The sequence below is a fragment of the Procambarus clarkii genome, chromosome 82, assembly GCF_040958095.1.
Source record: "Procambarus clarkii isolate CNS0578487 chromosome 82, FALCON_Pclarkii_2.0, whole genome shotgun sequence".
In the NCBI taxonomy this organism is placed as follows: Eukaryota; Metazoa; Arthropoda; class Malacostraca; order Decapoda; family Cambaridae; genus Procambarus; species Procambarus clarkii.
Genome location: NC_091231.1, coordinates 5703390 through 5721609, shown reverse-complemented (window position 1 = coordinate 5721609; position 18220 = coordinate 5703390). Strand labels below are relative to the sequence as shown.

The window sequence follows — 18220 nt, the reverse complement described above, 5'->3', positions numbered from 1 at the left end:
ACCTAGTGATTTTGGAGTGTTGTTGGGCTTTCTGATAAGTTGAGAAAGGCTCAGGAGCCTGACATTTAGGGGGTCTATATTTATAATTTAGTTCATACATTAGTTATATTATTAAATAGTACTGTACATTCAAAGTTTATAGACACTTTCTTAAAGGAGTGCTCAAGTACTGTTTTTATTTTAAGATACATGTTGGGTACAGTTCTGTGTCTGTTTTATTTTCTATTGTGTTAAATAACTTGGGAAATGTTTCAGGTGAGAAGCCATTTGCATGTGAAAAATGCAAGTACCGCACCTCTGATCATAATTCTCTGCGACGGCACAAGATGCAGCACACTGGAGTGAGACCTTATCGATGTCCGTACTGCGACTATGCATCAATACAGTCTACTACTTTTAAGGTTCATCTTAAGGATAAACATCCTGGCTTAGGTAAAGAATAAATTTGGTTAGATTACTGTACCAGTTATTAATAAATAATTCTTAAATAATTTTCCATATTTTGGAGTTATTGGTGGGCGTTTGGAGCTAATGCAGTACGTGTTCATATTTATTGTATATTACAGCCCAGCTAGATGGCATAATGTTTACTTGTGGGGTGTGCTCCTTCAAGACAGTTAAGCGAGACAATTACCTGGCCCATGTTGCTGAGCACAGCAGAGGTGAGAGCAGGAAGCAGCGGCAGTGTATGTCTTTGATGTCATCTGCTAAAATTGGCAAAACTGAAGAACCTCAGGTATGCACGTATGAATTTCAGTGCAAGTGCTTTTGTTGTGAATGCTTCAGAGATATGTATATAACTCTGTATATAACTATGTACAGTATATAGTTATGTATATAACTATAAAGCCAAATGCTTTATTACCTTTTGAAAATGAAAAATGGGGCATTAAGAATGATGAAAATTGTTAATACGTTTTAAAAAGAGTTCTGATACCAGGTTGTAATATTTTATTTTTTTCAGGCCATCTTAAGTGACATGACGCCACCAGCTCCTCATGTGGTCAACATTGACGTAGACAGTGGGGCTGTTACAGTGGAAAGCCCACACGATGCAGATTTTCTTAATACTGTGCACGTGCAGGTGGGTGCTTAAAGACTAGAATTGTGCAATTCATGACTGCTTTATTGTGACTATTTCAACTAAAAAGATTTAAAAATCTTTGTTGCTCAATGATAATAAGTTTAATGAAGGAAATTGCACACTGACATTTATGGTAACTTTAGACAATTAATGTTGCTTTGTGTATTGCAGGGTCCCGTCACGGGTCAAGTGATAATGGCTGGTGATCAGTATATCTATGCTGCTGTTGACTCTTCTATGTTGTCGCAGGTATGGGATTAAGAGTCAGACGTTTCATTAAAATTTCTAAACTTTCTAGGTCGTATAATTATGGTCAAATTGAAATTGATCTGATTTTTCAATGGAATATAATTAGTGATGTAGATATAGGAATGAAATAAATGTGAGGTATCTGTGCCACATTCCACTTACATGAACGACTGGAGCATTTTCATGCTAAATTAGGCTATGAAGCAATAGTTTGTATGATGAATATAGTAACAGTTTCACAATAAAACCAAATATTCTACAAATGAATGTAAGAAACTATAAAAATTATTTTTGCGGTGCAAAATTGGCATGTGGACAGTAGAGATTATCACAATTGTGGTAGCCACTGATTTGAAAATACAATAAAATACAATGCTCAAGAGTGAAGGTGTTAGAAAATAATTGATACTGGTTAATACTAATGATAATTATATTGTTGCTTACGAGTAATGAAACCCCAAAGTGCATGATGCACAATGACTACTGTGAATCATTCTTGACATTTGTGCTGGGATATGATATAAATTTAAGAAAAAGTTAAATGCTTTTCCCTGACTTTATGAAAAATTACTAAGCTTATTTTGGCATAATTTTTTTACAGCTCACAAGCTTATATATATTGTCAGTTGTCCAATAACAATACATTAATTTAATGCAAATACCTGTACAGTAGCTTCATAGAAAATGACACATTTTATAATGCATTCCATAATTAAGTTATTTACTAATACAAATTATGACTAGTTTAGAACTGTACTTTTACTGTAGTTCTGTAACCAATTTGCAAGCTTATGGTAAATAAAGAGCATAATAACATATGCTCATTATGTTATTATGTTCTTTAATGTTATTATTTTATATTTGCAGGTGAGATCAGGTGAAGCTATGGTTCACCTGACCCAAGACATGGTCGGTGTGCCCATTTCAATACCTCTCGAGTCTTCGGTGGCTTCATCGCTTCAGGGATTAGTTTATGTTGCCACCACTAGTCAGGTGAGTTGTGTTGGCTCTTTCCCCATAATCATTTTAACTATGACTCAATGCCTGGCATGCAGCCCAGATGCCATAGCTGGATCAGCCTTGGAAGTCATCAAAGCTGACCTTTACTACCATTTTGAAAAAGGATACTCTTTAATAATATTTGTTCATACTCTGGGTGCCTATTCGTTTATCTTTAGGCATTTCCATTGGGTAGATACAATTTTATGTATTAACTTGAAATGTAAGACACTTGTGTATGATGGTAAAAGAAAGAGTTAAATTAAAATTAGGCAGAATAGTCCTCTGGTGGCTTATTTTTTAACCAATTACAGTATATAAAAAAATGAAAATTAAGTTAAATACAGGGTATCTACATTAGAGATTCCTAAATATTTATATACTGTACCATATATACAGTACGGTATACTGTTACATTATTCTCCTATATCATACTATCCTGTGATGACAATACAGGGGTACCTCGTTTTAAGAGTTTAATCCGTTCCTGGAGACGGCTCGTAACCCAAAAACTCGTAAACCGAAGCTAATTTCCCCATAAGAAATAATGGGATATGAATTAATCCGTTCCTGACTACCCAAAATCCTCACTTCAAACTAAATTGTATACCTAATTCATTGAAATCTACACTACAAAACTATGTTCAACTTATTACTTACCCTTGCTGATGACTGCTGTTGGCGTATGGAAGACGGTGAGGAAGGGGGAGGAGGAGAGGTGTTACTGTTTGAAAGGGGAGTCCCCTTCCATTATAACATCAGGCAGTGAGGACTTCTCTGGTGTGCACTCTCTGGCACGTTTTGCCTGCGTACCACTAGGACCTGCTTGTGGCTCACTGCTTGCTTGTCTTAATAAGAATCTGTCTAAAGACACTTGTTTTTTCCTACATTTTAACACTTGTCTGTAGTAAGACATCACATTGTCATTTAAAAGGCCAATGCAACGGCCTGCTACAGCTTTATCTGTGAGAGTATTTTCAACAAAACTTTGCAGTTCTTCCCATAATTCACACATTTTCTTAATGAGGAAGGGGCATCCTCTACTCACAACTATTATTTTAGGTTGAACCTTACAACTGATCTTGGGACCCATTGCGAGATATATAATAAGAACTTTTATGTTCAAATGGATAAATATCCAACAAAATACTGTAAATCCTGGTGAAGAATTGTGGCGGGATAGTCACTGGGCGCAAGGCATTGGTAAACTCAGCGGCGATCGCCATGCCACCACGTGCTAGTCGACCCGTACACATATCAACACCCTTGTATCCCGATACAAATTCTCCAAGTAAATCCTGCTCGTAACCAGGGGCGCTCGTAAGCCGAGGTATCACTGTATTTGTCTTATTACACACATGAAATGTCTAAAAGAGCAAAAATGCGATATATCTTGATATGATTTCGGGGCTTTAGTGTCCCCGTGGCCCGGTCCTCGACCAGGCCTCCACCCCCAGGAAGCAGCCCGTGACAGCTGACTAACACCCAGGTACCTATTTTACTGCTAGGTAACAGGGGCATAGGGTGAAAGAAACTCTGCCCATAGTTCCTCGCCGGCACCCGGGATCGAACCCGGGACCACAGGATCACAAGTCCAGCATGCTGTCCGCTCGGCCGACCGGCTCCCGACCGGCGTGGTCTAATTTTTTTTTTAAATTTGTGTATAACATCCTTATAATAATGACATTTACAAAATGTTCAGTATTGTTACCTCAGTACTTAAGAATCAACTCTATTTAATTTTTTTAAGCTTAACCTATATGTTCACTCCCATTTGGTTTGATTTTCAATCTACCCCCAATTTAGTCTATTAATGAGGGATGAGAGACAATAGAGGACTTTCAATCTATTATAAAATGACATTCAGAGGGTTCATTTCATATTTTCATATACATTAAAATTACTTCCTCCAAGCGATACTTGGCTTCAAGTAGACCATCAAGTACTGTAATTCTCTGATAACTACTAGTTGGCACTTGGCCAGTACCCCCAATCTGCCATCAGGTATCAGAACCAGTTTTATAAACAGATGTGCCTAAGGACCTAACCTCACCTCTGAAGTGCTTCTCTAGTTGGTCAGCGAGAGGGGCCAACATCTGTGTTGTGTTGAGTGTTTATCCTGAGACTTTGTCTCATGCACATTGGGCCTGTGATTTTCCATGGATGCTTACATATGCTTGTATATACTGTCCATTACATGGGTTTTCTAGCATTTACTGACTTGCATTGCAGAGTTACCTTGTCTATGCTGGCTCAGTAGTACTGTGTCTGGGGTTTTCCCTAGTTCCTTGGAATTTTGTCCTGTGCAGAAATTATTAGTTTTGTGCACAAATTCCAAAGTGTGTTAGGTTGCCACATCACCATTGCATGTATTTGTGATTTATTAATCCCCTTGGGTCTTGTTTGTTAGTGTAGTGTGCCTCTTTCTTAGTTTTTAATTCTTTTTGTCTTTATTAGGTAAGTCATTGCCTCACTCATTCTTGTCTGTGTATGACAGGGTTTAGTTAGGTTATGTTCTAGGTGTTTCACTTAAGGTTTCAGGATTCTCGGAAGTCTGCTTTCCTGGGATGTGTGCTCTTGCAACTCATCCCAGGATTGTGCCTCCATATGTTCAGTACAGTTAGTGCTGGTGTGCTCATCACAGACAGCATAACATTGCTGGAATGGACATATTGGGATGTTCTGGCTCATGAATTCCAGTTATCTGAGCATTTACTCAGGTGTCTCTGGTTTTTATACTAATAATGTATAATAATAAATATATACTAATAATATATTTCAATGTGATGGAATTAGCTGAATTTTTTCATGGATAATGGTTATCGGTTTGAAATTGCTTGCTATACGATGTTATCACATTCTAGGAGCCTGTTGCTATCATAAAATAGTGAGTTGGTCTTTACTGCCAGTGTTTGAATCTATTTCTGGATGACGTTTCCAGACAGTTTCGCAGCAATCGATGGATTGCAAGATATGATATAGGAACAGATTTACATGCAATATACATGTACATAATACATTGTAGGCCTATATACCATACTTAATCACTGTATTTATCAATTATATAGACATGAATCTAGTTAATCAACTCCAAAAATACATTGTGTAAACAAATAAGTGAAGCAACAAACATAAAAGCCATCCAAATTCAGCATTTGAACTTGGCAAGGGATGAACAATTCTAGCTCCAATGATTTGACTGCAACCAGATGGCAGCCCAGACCACCTGGAGTCGTGATGCATTACCAATGTTACTCGTGCCTGGTACCTTGAGGGCTGTCCACCTCTGCTGAAATCTGTATGCTACCTTTCACAGCTAAGTGGTGTTGGTGTCCCCTGCAGGGCTATTATATTGACTTTATTTCAGTTATGCTTCACATTTGTGTTTGTGCCACCTACAATGCATGTTCCCTGGCTTCTATTTTATTGCAGCTTTGGTTCAGGGGTTCCCATCCCTGATTGTCTTTTCATGTTTCACTTGCTTCACATAGAGTTATTGTCTCTGACTTTGGGTTTCTTTTGTATGGGTCAACTCCTTTTGTGTTGCCTCTCTACTGGATAGTGCTTGGAATTTTGTTGCCAATGCAATACCTGTTAAAGGGTAGTTTGAGTAGTTAGCTGTATGTGTGGTGTAACTGTAGTTAACCGTGTGTGGTGTGCCTACACAGGTTTTATGTTGGGTCGCATTAAGTGGTCCTTGCTTTTTGTGGATTCTTGTGCCTTCTCTTGTCATCTGGTTGTCTGGATTAAGGGCATGCTAGTGGACACTGCTTCCCTTATGCCTGGAATGCTGCACATTATTTAACAGCCCAAGCTGCCAGTTCCTGGAATCTGGGAACTTTGTTTGCCTTATTTTCTGTTGGTTGGGTTGTGATGGATCCTGCACCCATTTCAGTGGCTGACTTTGGTGCTTGTAGGATGTTGGTGCCAGGATGTTATCATTTTGCAGTCCTTGACTGATGCAGAAATGGAGGGTGGGAAATCATTTTTTTTCTCAAGGAGGAGTTGGAGCACTTAATTCCAGCCATGTACTCTAACTACAAGCACTTCCCTTCTGGTCCTCCTAGTTTGTTTGTTAGCCAGCTTGTGTTCAACTTCTGTTGCTGTTGCCTGCTCCCTTGGACGATTTGACAGTGGTCCTGGAGCCAACTTCTGAAGCCTCCCCCTGTTGTTTTTATGGAATGCCTTATGGGTTCTGATTAGAACCCATAAGGGTTCAGAAGTATTGTTCATGCACCTTTTGTGTGTCTGGGCCTGGGGATGTTAGCTCCAATCCCAATATTGGCTCCATCATGCCTGCAGGCAGACTGTTTTGGATGATCTTCAGTAGTTCACTTGGTCGCTTTTTTTCGCTTGTTTTTTGTCGCCTTGTTTTTCTTCCTCCTTTATCATTAATGGAAGGTTAGTCTGGTTTTGACAGTGATGAGTGATTCTCTTCAACTTCTTCATGAGGTGTTGCAGCTTTACTTTCAGCCATTACCGGTTTTATTCATTTCGGTCTTCTGGTTATGGAATGGGTTCTGGTGCACCACCTGCAAAGTCAGGTGGTTGACAGAGGCATTTCCATCACCCTTTTCATGATAGATTCCAGTTTTGATGCACTGAGGGGAAATGTCTGATTGCCTTTTGGCTCTCTTGATTCTGGTATATATGGGCACAATGCATTGTTTCTAAAGATATCCATTGTACTTGGGAATTCCCCTGTCCACTATTCTGCCCCCAGTCCTTCCTTTTTCTAAAGTGAGACTTTTCAGAGTTTGACTTCATTCTGGATCAATCAGTCCTCAATGATCATATTACTTATTCAATATTTTGAATGACTACTGTGTCCCAGGTTCATCTGGTAGATTCAAACAGCTATTGACTCATTTCTCAGAATGTATGGGATGCTGGGGTTAAGTGTAAAATCTTTTATAACCACTTTTGGACTATCCTGTGGTTTGAACCTGACATTCAGGCACTAGACTCATTCGGATGTTTCTTTCAATACCTTCAACTTTTCAAGTCTGGATTTTGACTTGCATGTTGGAAATATCAATGTACAGTTACTACATGCCCACTACCTATGGCAAGTGCAAACAAACAAGCCTCAAAGCAGCACAAAAGTAGGACCAACCAAGAACATCTGGAAGACCGTACTGACTTCATGCCACCAGTGTGTTTGGGTACGGCAGACGCTTTTTCAGGCACCCCAGTGTAAATATTAGGTTGTTTGGAAGCTAGTATGATCAGGGACCCCGCAAAGCAACCAAAAGGCTGTGGCTGACCTCAACAGAAGAAAAACCCTGACTGCTTCCATCTACAGAGCCTCGTAGAGGAGTCAAAGGCCCATTCAGTACTCAGAGTGAGGTTCTCTCCACAGGAGGATGACCTCTCAGGGATGAACACCTGCAGTCATCAGGGAAGAAAACCCTGTTAGGGCAGAGGTAATACCAGCAAGCACCTAGAGGAAGCAAATCTGGATGCATGCAGCTCAAGGTGATAGTTAATCAGAGTTCACACAAGAAGTGAGGCACAGAAACATGCGTACATGAAACAAATACTAAAAAAAGGAATGAGTACACAAACCAATGGAACCCTGCAGGACAGAGTCCAGGGGATGGCTATCACTTCCTGCAGGACAGAGTCCAGGGGATGGCTATCACTTATCTGAAAATCTGAGACTCAGAGCTCCAGTGAATAGGAGGAGCGAAAACAACCTTCCTAAGTTGCATCTGTCTGAATGACTTGAGTTGGTTGGGTAGGTGCAGTAGCTGGGAGTGCTGCCACCTGAGGTGGGAAATTGCTATCAGAGGGTGAACTACCTAGCTGGATCATTTTGGGGTCTTGTTTTCTCTGTTTACTTTGCTGTTGTCTATTTTGTTTCACTCTACCTTTCTGGTGACTTTTCTTGGCCTGAATAATCTAAAACCTCAGCTCCTTGTGGCTCTATAGAAGGGAGCCAGGTTTTGTCCTCTGGTTCCCAGTATGCTCACAATGACTCACAATGCCACAAAAAAAAAAATGCTAGAACAAAGGTGCAAACCATCCAGAGGGAACTCAACATGTTTTTCTAGGTTGTGCAGATGAGTGTGTTGGATGTGCTGTATTGTACATGCAACATGTACAGGTACAGTGCCAAGGCTTATGTGAGAGCATAGCTTGTATGTTTTGTTTAGTCAGTGCCACTAGTATTGAGATCACCCCAGCTAGCATATAGTTTTAACATAATATTAGATACATGTTCAATAAGAAAGAAAATAAACACTTCAGCAGTTGAATATGCCTCTTAGCATTTAATATTAGTAATCATTTAAACAGTGACTCTAAACTTTGTGTGTCATTTAGTATGTGTATATGTCTACTAAGTGGTGTCTATTTGGCTGGATAATTGGAAACTGTTGTCACAAACTTGGCTGTGAAGGCTTTATAGGTATGAACAATAGCCTGACTGATTAGTCATTGAGGAAGCTTGGCCTCAGACTGGGTTATGAGAGCATACAACTAAGTTTATAAAATATTATGTAACACTAATTGTGGCTAGTTGACCAGCTAGCCTCAGTAAGCCATGGAAACACCAGCCAAGAGCTAGTATTTTCCATTTATCTTTCGTGTCTGGATCTATGCTCAGTATAATGCTACTTGACTGGTATAGCTTGGGTTCTCCACCTTCACATGGTCCTTTTACAAAATACTATCACTCCATTGTTTGTCTTTTTTATATTTTTCGCCTTTGCATTTTTTTTTATTTATCTTCACTTTTCTCCTGGGTATGTGCGTGCTGAACATATTCCCTCATGCTCATTTTTATGATAGTCAAACTAGCATGTACAGTACAGCTCTACGACAAATGTTTCAGATGGTCCTTCAAGAGCCTTTGACACGTGAACACTTTGACACATGAAGGCATATGACATGTGTGTGAGGACTGTGCATGCAGCCACCCCTCCCTCCAGGATGGCAAGCTCCCTCAGGGAACAAAGCACCAAGTGGCACAACATTTCAGTGCTGATTAATTGTCATCTTTGTTTTACAGGGGGGACAGTGATTTGTGTAATAGCCTGAAAAGCTATTTCCTTCTGAATGGCCGGCTGGATGATGATAATAGCACAGTGAACTCCGTTTCTACCACAGTAATGGATGGTAAGAGGAACACTCTGTGGCCAAATATTGGCAGCTCTTCAGTAGAAAATTTATTTAGAATGGGGCGTATAATTATGGTACTGTACTTTGCTGTGTTGTACATAACATTCTATACTTTAGTTATGTACAGGCATACCATACAAGTTGTCCAATTTGAAATGTTTACAAATTATTTAAATTTTATTTAAATTTTTGTTTTATATATCTGTACCAGAAACATTGTGCGCACACTGGGTCATTGTGCATAGATCACAGCCATTGTATAAATATGATGTTCGTTATCCCATACAAACATCATAGTCATTATGTGGGTACCGTGGTCATTATACAGGCACCGTGGTTATTATACAAGTACCATGGTCATTATACAAACATGGTATGTAAACACTATCACTGATCACTGTATAAGCACCGTAGTGATTGCACAGACATTATGGTCATCATACAGATGCCATGGTCATTGTATAAATACCATGGCCATTACACAAAACACTGTGGTCATCATATATACACCTGTATAATCAACATAAGTGTTGCACAGAGATCATGTATGGTGTACAAACATTGTTACATATTACACAGTCATCATAACTGTTGTATAAATGTTATTGTTAATGTACAAACTGCATATGTATTATGCATGTACCATGAGTGATGTTATTAACATTGGTCTTTGTACAAGTTCGATGGTCATTGCACAATGTAAAGATTGTGGTCATTGTTGCATCATTGTCAATATGCTAAGGACATTGCATAAGCATGATGGTCATTGTGCACTATTGGCACATGCATCATGGGTGATACTAATATATCAATTGTAGCAACCTCATGGTCATTGTAGATACACTGAGGATTATTATACCGTGTCATTATCCTACAAATACCATGGCCAGTGCACAGACACCATGATCATTGTACAAATACCATGGGTTGCTGCCAAGCTCGTCATTCCATCACCTGCATAACTGACAAACACACAACCCCGCACATCCACATACATTCCATGTATTAGTTGAACACCTTTACTTTGTGTCTTTTCTCTCAACCGACTTGTTGTGTTGGTCTTTCCTTACTCACGTGTCTGAGCATAAGTTCACTGCAGAAAGTCCCAGTTTCACCTGCAGCTATCCTGTCTTCAAGTCTATTGACTGATAACATTATGCAACAATGTGTGTGTGTGTTTCTTTTGGCCCCTGAATAGTGTTTTGTTCTTATTTGTTTATGCCTGGAAAGTGAAGAAAATGGCTATTATTCCCCCCCCCCCCCTCAAACTTTGTCTTACACAGCTTAGGTTAGACATCTTGAAGGTATAGTACCTGAAGACTGCTGACTCAGTATCTAGAGCTGTTACAATGTGTCACTGCTCTAGATAAGTAACGCACAAGGTGTCTTCCCTAACCTGTCTAAGACAAAGGTCAAAGCAAAGTTGGAGGGGAATAATAATAATTTTCTATACTTTGGAGGCATAAGCAATTAGAAAATAATCCTTACTACCCAATGGCAAGAGTTGTTAGTGTAATTAATGTTGTGAACATTTGCCAAATAAGTCTAGATATTGGCTTGGCTAATAATACCTTGATTGTTTTATTAAAGGTAAAAAGATGCACTAGAGTGATTTAGTTTAATTACATAATTTTTTTTTTAACTTAAACAGAGAATCAATTGCTGTACATTCATAAGTTATTTATTTTAAATGTACTGTACAAAACATTTGTTTACTTTAAGCATTTTCAATTGTTTATTTTTATATGAAGGTTTATTGAAAGTTAAATATAATTTCTCTCTTTTTCATTGTGTAAATAAATAGGTGTACTAATCATTCTGTTTAAATAATATGCCGTGTTTGTACTGTACGTGTCACAAGAGTATATAGCGTCACTGTTAGAATTATTCTTTAGGTAATATGGAACATACAACAATTGTGTAGTTACAAAACTGAGGTATTGTACTGTATTTGTAAATGTGCATTTGCATTCAACATCTTTGTTGTGATAAACTAATATTTCCCTCTAAAAATAATGAAAAATAACAAAATCAATCTATAATTACACATCTTACATGGGCCAAGTCAGTTCAAGTGGTCGCTAGTGTATACACAGATATGGTGTAGAAGAGAGTGGCACAACAGTACAGTAGATATGGTGGTAATAATGCCTGGAAAGTTTTTGTGGAGTGTTGTGAGTTTAGAATTTTGGGAATGGTTGGTGGCAGCTATTAATTTTCATGTGAATTAGGAAGTGCTATATATTAATGTTAAAATATAAATATTTATTAACATGTGATATATTTATAAATGTATAAATCAGAGTGTATTGATGTAATAGTCTTAACTTTTCATATTTTATGTGCATAAACTTTCTTACATTTATATAAAATTAGTAAATGTGTTAATTGTTAAAGATAATAGTATTGATTACTTGTATGTAATACAGTGCAGTACTGTGTTTGTTAATATTTTCTTTTCTAATCCAGAACTCCATATCACACAAGTATCAGGATAACGGTAAATGTCTTCCTCTTCAGACGTACAGTATTGTGATGTGTAAAAGGCTGTGGGGTGTTATTCCCCTGTCAGAATCATGTCATAGAGCTCACTGGCGAAACTGTACTGTAGTAAATACTAATACGAACTTGGTATGAGCATGGCGCTCAATGTTATTTGTGTTGGAGTAGATATCTTTGTATGATTTATCACTATTGTAAATGGCTGAAGTGCCTTACACATGCTGGTTTTATGAAAGTATCACTAGTTGTATGTGAAGTGCTGTTGGCAGTGGCATTATGTTGCAAGAGGGCATGTAGCGTCAGGCCTGCTCAACGAACATACTGGCCTTGTTTTTTATAGTGTGCCAGATCTACATTTGCCTGACCTCACTTGCAGCTAGTAATGTTGCATTGGTACTACCATCAGATTATTTTTGGCCCGAGACTCGTTGACTGAGGTGCATCTCAAAATGTGGCTGTGATTAGGAACTGTAGAACGTGACAAGAAATTATTAATACAACTCAAAACAAAACGAGAGTTGTGCTATGGTAAGTTGTTGACAATTCAAAACTGCTCCGAAGTTAGTATACATTGTGTACTGGCCACAAAGTGCAACAGTTAGGGGTGTGTGTGCTTCTTTATCTGAAGTTTCACATCTTACCTCATTATATCATATTGTGTGAAAATAGAAGGTTCATAAATAATTTCACATTAATATAAAGTATAATCTACCAAAAATCAAAAAATAGCTCGGAAATATTTGTGTAGCCAATTTGTATTTTGTCATGAACAATAAGCAATAATTTGATATATAAGAATATTAATAATATTAATCTGTTGAAGTTTCATGCTAACTGTAATGCAGTGTTACCTCTTGATACTTTTAGTGTTCATATAATAGCAATAGAAAGTCTTGAAAGATCTAAAACAATTATTTTCATCCACATTTGTGATGATATAGCTACCTTACGTATTTTATCCATTGATGACGGTCATCATGCTGTATTTGACCTGTTTGTTAACAACATTTTTTTGTATAATTATTGTTTATGGAGTAATCATATTGGCTGTGGTTTGGTTGTACATTGTTTATAGTAATACATATCTTAATAACCATCAAATACCATAGAATAACTTTATTTCAATTAATAGTTCACAGACTTTGAGAACTTTTACTTTGTCTTTATTGCTTATTCAATACTCACCATAACTATAGTTCATGAACTGCCTTACTGATGCTTTTACTATGAATTAATAATAGTAGGGTGTAAATGTTTTCATATTAATTTATACCATGCTATTTTAACTGATGCATCTTGCCTTCAAAGAGCCCACAGGACAGACCAATTGAGAGAAAGCATTCGGCACATGGCCGACCCACTCACAAAAGCCAGTCAGCTCTCGGCTATTGATGCATGGACATTTTTCACTTGTTGCTCCAGTTTTGTTTCCTTAAATTATGCACAAGTGTATGTATCCCTGTAGTTTGTAGGCTTATCTAAATCTGCTTAATACCACAGTGATGATTAGGCCTGATGAAACACAAGTCATGAGAAAATTCCAAAAAGGTCATGAAGATGGAAGGATTATATTGTGCTCACCTAGTTGTGCTTGGGAAGGTGATGGGGGGAGGTTGAACTGTGGCTCAAGAAATACTGTATAGCCAAGCTAGGGAATAGGTACTAAAAGGTGGTAAATCTAGCCTGAGAGAGTGTGTGAAGAACCCTAGTGTGAGGAAAATGTTCAAGTCCTGATAATTGGGTACTGTATTTCCAGTAATCTATTTTTTTCTTTTTTCTTTGGCTTGCATCTTATCTTGAGAATGTCTTTTGAATTGACTTGAAACCACAATTATTAATATTATAAATTTTATGATTATGCAAGTAAATATCTATTGAAGTTGGGTAGTGTATCTCCTTTTGTATTTAAAATGCATTTGTAGAAACAAACTTTGTAATTAGGCACTGTAACTGCTAGTGCTTATTTTTAGAACCAATGGGAATTTACAGCAAGGGGTGCATGTTTACAGCGATGGGGTAAAGAATAAAAGATGTGATTTTATTCTTTTGTGTGATATTAGAGTGCAGGAAGGGTACGGCCTGACCACATTCAGTTTACAAATTTTGTGGCTAGACGTACAAAACTCTTTCAACGAAAGAGATGTGGGGGTAACCCTGGATAGTAAGCTGTTGCCAGAGGACCACATAAAAAGACATACTCTGACATTTGGCAAAAACATGGATGCAGAAATACTTTAAATACCATTCATGACCCAAGCTTGAATGTGCACAGTAACATGGTGTCCATATCTCAAAAACAGATAAAATAGAAAAGTTGCAGACATACCTTGTGATGTTTTCGGGGCTCAAGGTCCCTGCGGCCTGGTCCTTGGCCAGGCTTGGCAAATTACTCAAATCAGTTAAAGACTATGAGGAAAGGTTGTAGGTGCTAAATGTGCCAAAATTCGTAGACAGCAGAAGTAGATTTGATCACTGTAAAAACAATTATAAGAGCTATCGATGCTTTAGATAAAAAGGGAATTTTAGAAACTTGTAACGTAGGGCAAATAGGACAGGCATCAAGTACAAATTTTGGACACAAAAACACTGAAATGCTAGAGAGTTTATAAAATCGTAGACAGACTGAATAAACTACTGTATATGAGAGGCTGCTTTCTGTGTGCATCATTGGAAGTTTCCAAACTATGACTGAACCATAAAGCAAATAGAGCACTGTTCCTCCTTCCTCCTCCAAACCTGCAAGAATTCAACTTTGACTGCAAAAGTTACATTATTTAATGTACATAAAATTTAGAAATATATTGTTTGGGTCTAAAGGTCACGGTCTTGGATAACCTGGGTTTGCTTCATTCAGAATGCAATCAGTCACCATTCAAGAGGTAACTATTGTGAATAATAAATTTAAAACAATCGAATGTGATCTACCCATTGTTTTTCTTGGGTCGCTGAAGTGGGAAATAGGAAAAGTCTCTAGCTAGGTAATGTATTGACTATATGTAAATAACTCTTGAGAAAGCATAGAATTTCAGGATAAACAAATCTTGCTTTACCTATATTCATTCAAATCACATCCCTAAGTAAATCTGATTAATTTGTCATCACTTGTTTTGTGTGTTTTTGCTCTCGTATTAGAATCTTGGATGATATCTGGTAATTTTCTAAATATATGATAAATGGTGCTAGTCTTTTGGGCTTGGCTCCTCTTAATAATAAATCTCCCCTCTACACATATCATTCGGTATTTAAATTGTATGTTTTTTAATATTTGTAATACTGTTTATTGCAAGATATTGCTGGCATAGGAGATCTGGACTCTCTCTCAATTGCCTGTGATAGAATTGTGTAGTTTGAACTGAAGGCCAGCATAAGTATTGAGGACAACTCTCAGGACAAATTATTGAAAGGCTGAAAATATAAACCTTACTCTCTAGCTGAAATTCCTTGCTTTAAATGGGTGGTTAATGAGATGGTGGGTTACTGTGTTCTCTTGGCTAGCTTAATGACAAATGTTTTTTTAATAAGAGCTTAGCATTATACTTTTTTTTTTTTTATTAAAGGTTAGGAATGGAGTGTTGAGGTGCTTCCCACCAATCTATTTTGTTAAAATTGGTTCTTAATGTATGCAATTTGCCAAAAATAATCCAGGTAAACCCAGGAACAAAATTAAAGTAACAGGTGTCTATTGTCTATAATGTGTGTCTATTGCATCTAATTCTCTTGCTCAGTAAGATGGTTTTCTAGAAAAACTTACTTTCCTTCTTTTTTTTCACTGAAGCTCCATTAATTTTTGTACTTTTTCTAGTCATTCCTGTTACAGCTGTTGCACATGTTATATTCCTGTACCAGTACAGTTTGCTTCTTTCCACAAAGCTTTAGTAATGCATATCTTTCATTCTAGCATCTTGAGCTGTTTACTACTTCATAGTAGTTTAGATGATATTGATGTGGTTGTATAACACGAGAGCTTGAACAAGGGTTCCTATGCAAGACTACTGAACTACTTTTCTACTCAGTGCTCAATGGCCATCTCTACTTTTTCTGGCTTGTTCATATTTGCAACACGTGCATTCTTAAATTTTGTTGTTGACATTATCAGTTTTGCTTTAACATTTTTGCAACCTGAGCTTAACGTATATTATGGTTACATTCATTGTGTAACATTTACTGCTAATCACACAATCTTGATCTGCCAATTCTCCAGTCTTGCCAAAATGTGCAAATGCCATAAATTCTTGTCAGTGCTGTAATTCCCCTTAATGTATAATTTTTTGTTCTTTTAAAATTTAAATTACACAAGTTTTTTTTCTTCTCCAGTGTGTTTTTAATTTTAATTATCAGGTGAAATCACCAAGCCATTACGACTTTATAGCACTGATGTGATTGTGTGTGTGAACTAAACATCCTTTCTTCCATTCTTATTACCTCTTCTTAATGATGATATCTGCTAATTTTGTCTTAATCATTCCATACAGGCTTGCAAAATATAATCTCTTGGTACATTTACCATATTGTAGTTAAAGTTATTTCATATTAATATGTATAGCATATTTATTACTGTCAGTTTGGATTTTCTATAATTAAAAAGTTTGTATTAGTTATACAAGATAATTTGTAATTTACAACAAATGTTTTTTTTTCTGTGGAACAGCAAGCATAAAATCAAAAGCCTAAGTACATTTGATAATAAAGTGTAAATAATTTGATTTAGTGCATAAATGTCCTGCATTCAGGGATATTAGAGTTTTGCATCAGGTTGTACATGACATGAATATTTTTTTAGAATTTGATTAAAACATTTTGGTATTGTAAAATAAATTATGACAAATAATGCTCAGTGTATCCCAAGCAGAATTGAATTGTGCTGCAAATATAAAATATATACTGTATATATACACATGCACATTTGTAATACCTTTAACCATAAGCATGTTTAAGCTAAAACTTTGTTTAAAGTACTGTACTTCAAACTAACTCCACTTCATGCAAGACAGGGTATCTTTTGTTACTAACGTTTTAATTTGTTTTAGTTTAACAACTAGTAACCTCGTCAAACTTAACTTTTAACCATAGTATGCCTAGCAGCTAAGCTGAATATAAAGCTTTTGTGATAAAAATAAAAAGGCTGGACTGCATCACTGACATGTTTTGATAATTACAAACAAGAAAAGCTCTCATTTTGAATTTTTGTATATAAATTATTTTATAGTTGTATATAGTTTAAATGGGAATGGATTTTGTTCATCATATTGTAGTTACCATCACCATCTAGTCATAATAACTTCTCAGGCACACTAGGATGGGTAGAAGATGTTAAATTTAAAATAGACTGGGATTGGGTAAGATACCTATGTTGTCCAGTCATAAATTGTATCATTGTTTTCAAAGGGGAAATTTATAACTTTTCCATTTTGTTTATGTATTTTTTGACAACTGAGTAACATGTCTTATGTCGAAGGTTTTGTACAAATTAGTAAGTAAACAGTGCAGTAAGAAAAAAAATAGACGAACCCTATTTACCATTCATTATGGCAAGGTTTGCAGGGTCAAAATTGATCTCTACATTATTTGATCTTGATCACTTATTATGATAACATGGAAGGAGAAAGTTATTAAACTTTGTCCTACAGTTAAGAGACTGATGACGTTTTGTCAAGAACGGTTAGTTTATGAAATGTTCAGTTCACTTGAAATGCTCATTTAAATTAAAACTACTTTTCCAAATAATAACACTCTTACTCTAAAGCTAAAATAATTGACTATTGGCCATAATTTATTTGGTCTAATGTTTCTTATAATAACTGTACGAGATCAACCGGTGAGTATTACTGTTGTTATACTTGAACAGTTTGTCTTCTGTACATTCCATCCAGGACAATAAGATTTTGAAAGAAATAGAACAAAGCATGAAATAACCACAAACAATATAACATACAAAATTTAAACAAATTAGGAATTTTGTTTCTGTGATAATTTCCCTCAAGGTGTAGAGTATGCTACCAGATAAATAATAAAATGTATATTTTTTTATGAATGTATTAACGTATTTATTTGCAAAATCTTGTATCCTTACTCTAACCAAATGATTGTACAATGTGGTTCTGGGCAACTGTGATCTCCATATTGGAACATCCTACCAACATGGTACGGAAGTCAATAAATATTTGTGATGTTTATAGATTTTTGTTTGAATCCAAATACAGTACCTGTAAACAAAATCCTAAGAAATAAACTTTTGAAACAAATATTCCATACTTGTACTTG

General features: G+C 36.6%; 1 protein-coding gene across 3 annotated transcripts in view; it reads left to right on the top strand.

The window, feature by feature from the left end:
* Nucleotides 1-18130, top strand: part of LOC123764362 (uncharacterized) — a 36898-nt gene extending 18768 nt beyond the window's left edge. For 2 of the 3 annotated variants that reach the window (XM_045752049.2, XM_069315981.1), the window contains 6 exons: nt 256-432; nt 567-736; nt 965-1084; nt 1256-1333; nt 2201-2326; nt 9171-18130. In XM_045752049.2, the coding sequence (XP_045608005.2) occupies nt 256-432; nt 567-736; nt 965-1084; nt 1256-1333; nt 2201-2326; nt 9171-9215 (716 nt within the window). In that variant the 3' untranslated portion in view covers nt 9216-18130. The remainder of the gene's footprint in view (nt 1-255; nt 433-566; nt 737-964; nt 1085-1255; nt 1334-2200; nt 2327-9170) is intronic. The other variant, XM_045752051.2, reaches the window with a different exon arrangement.
* The last annotated feature ends 90 nt before the right edge of the window (nt 18131-18220 follow it).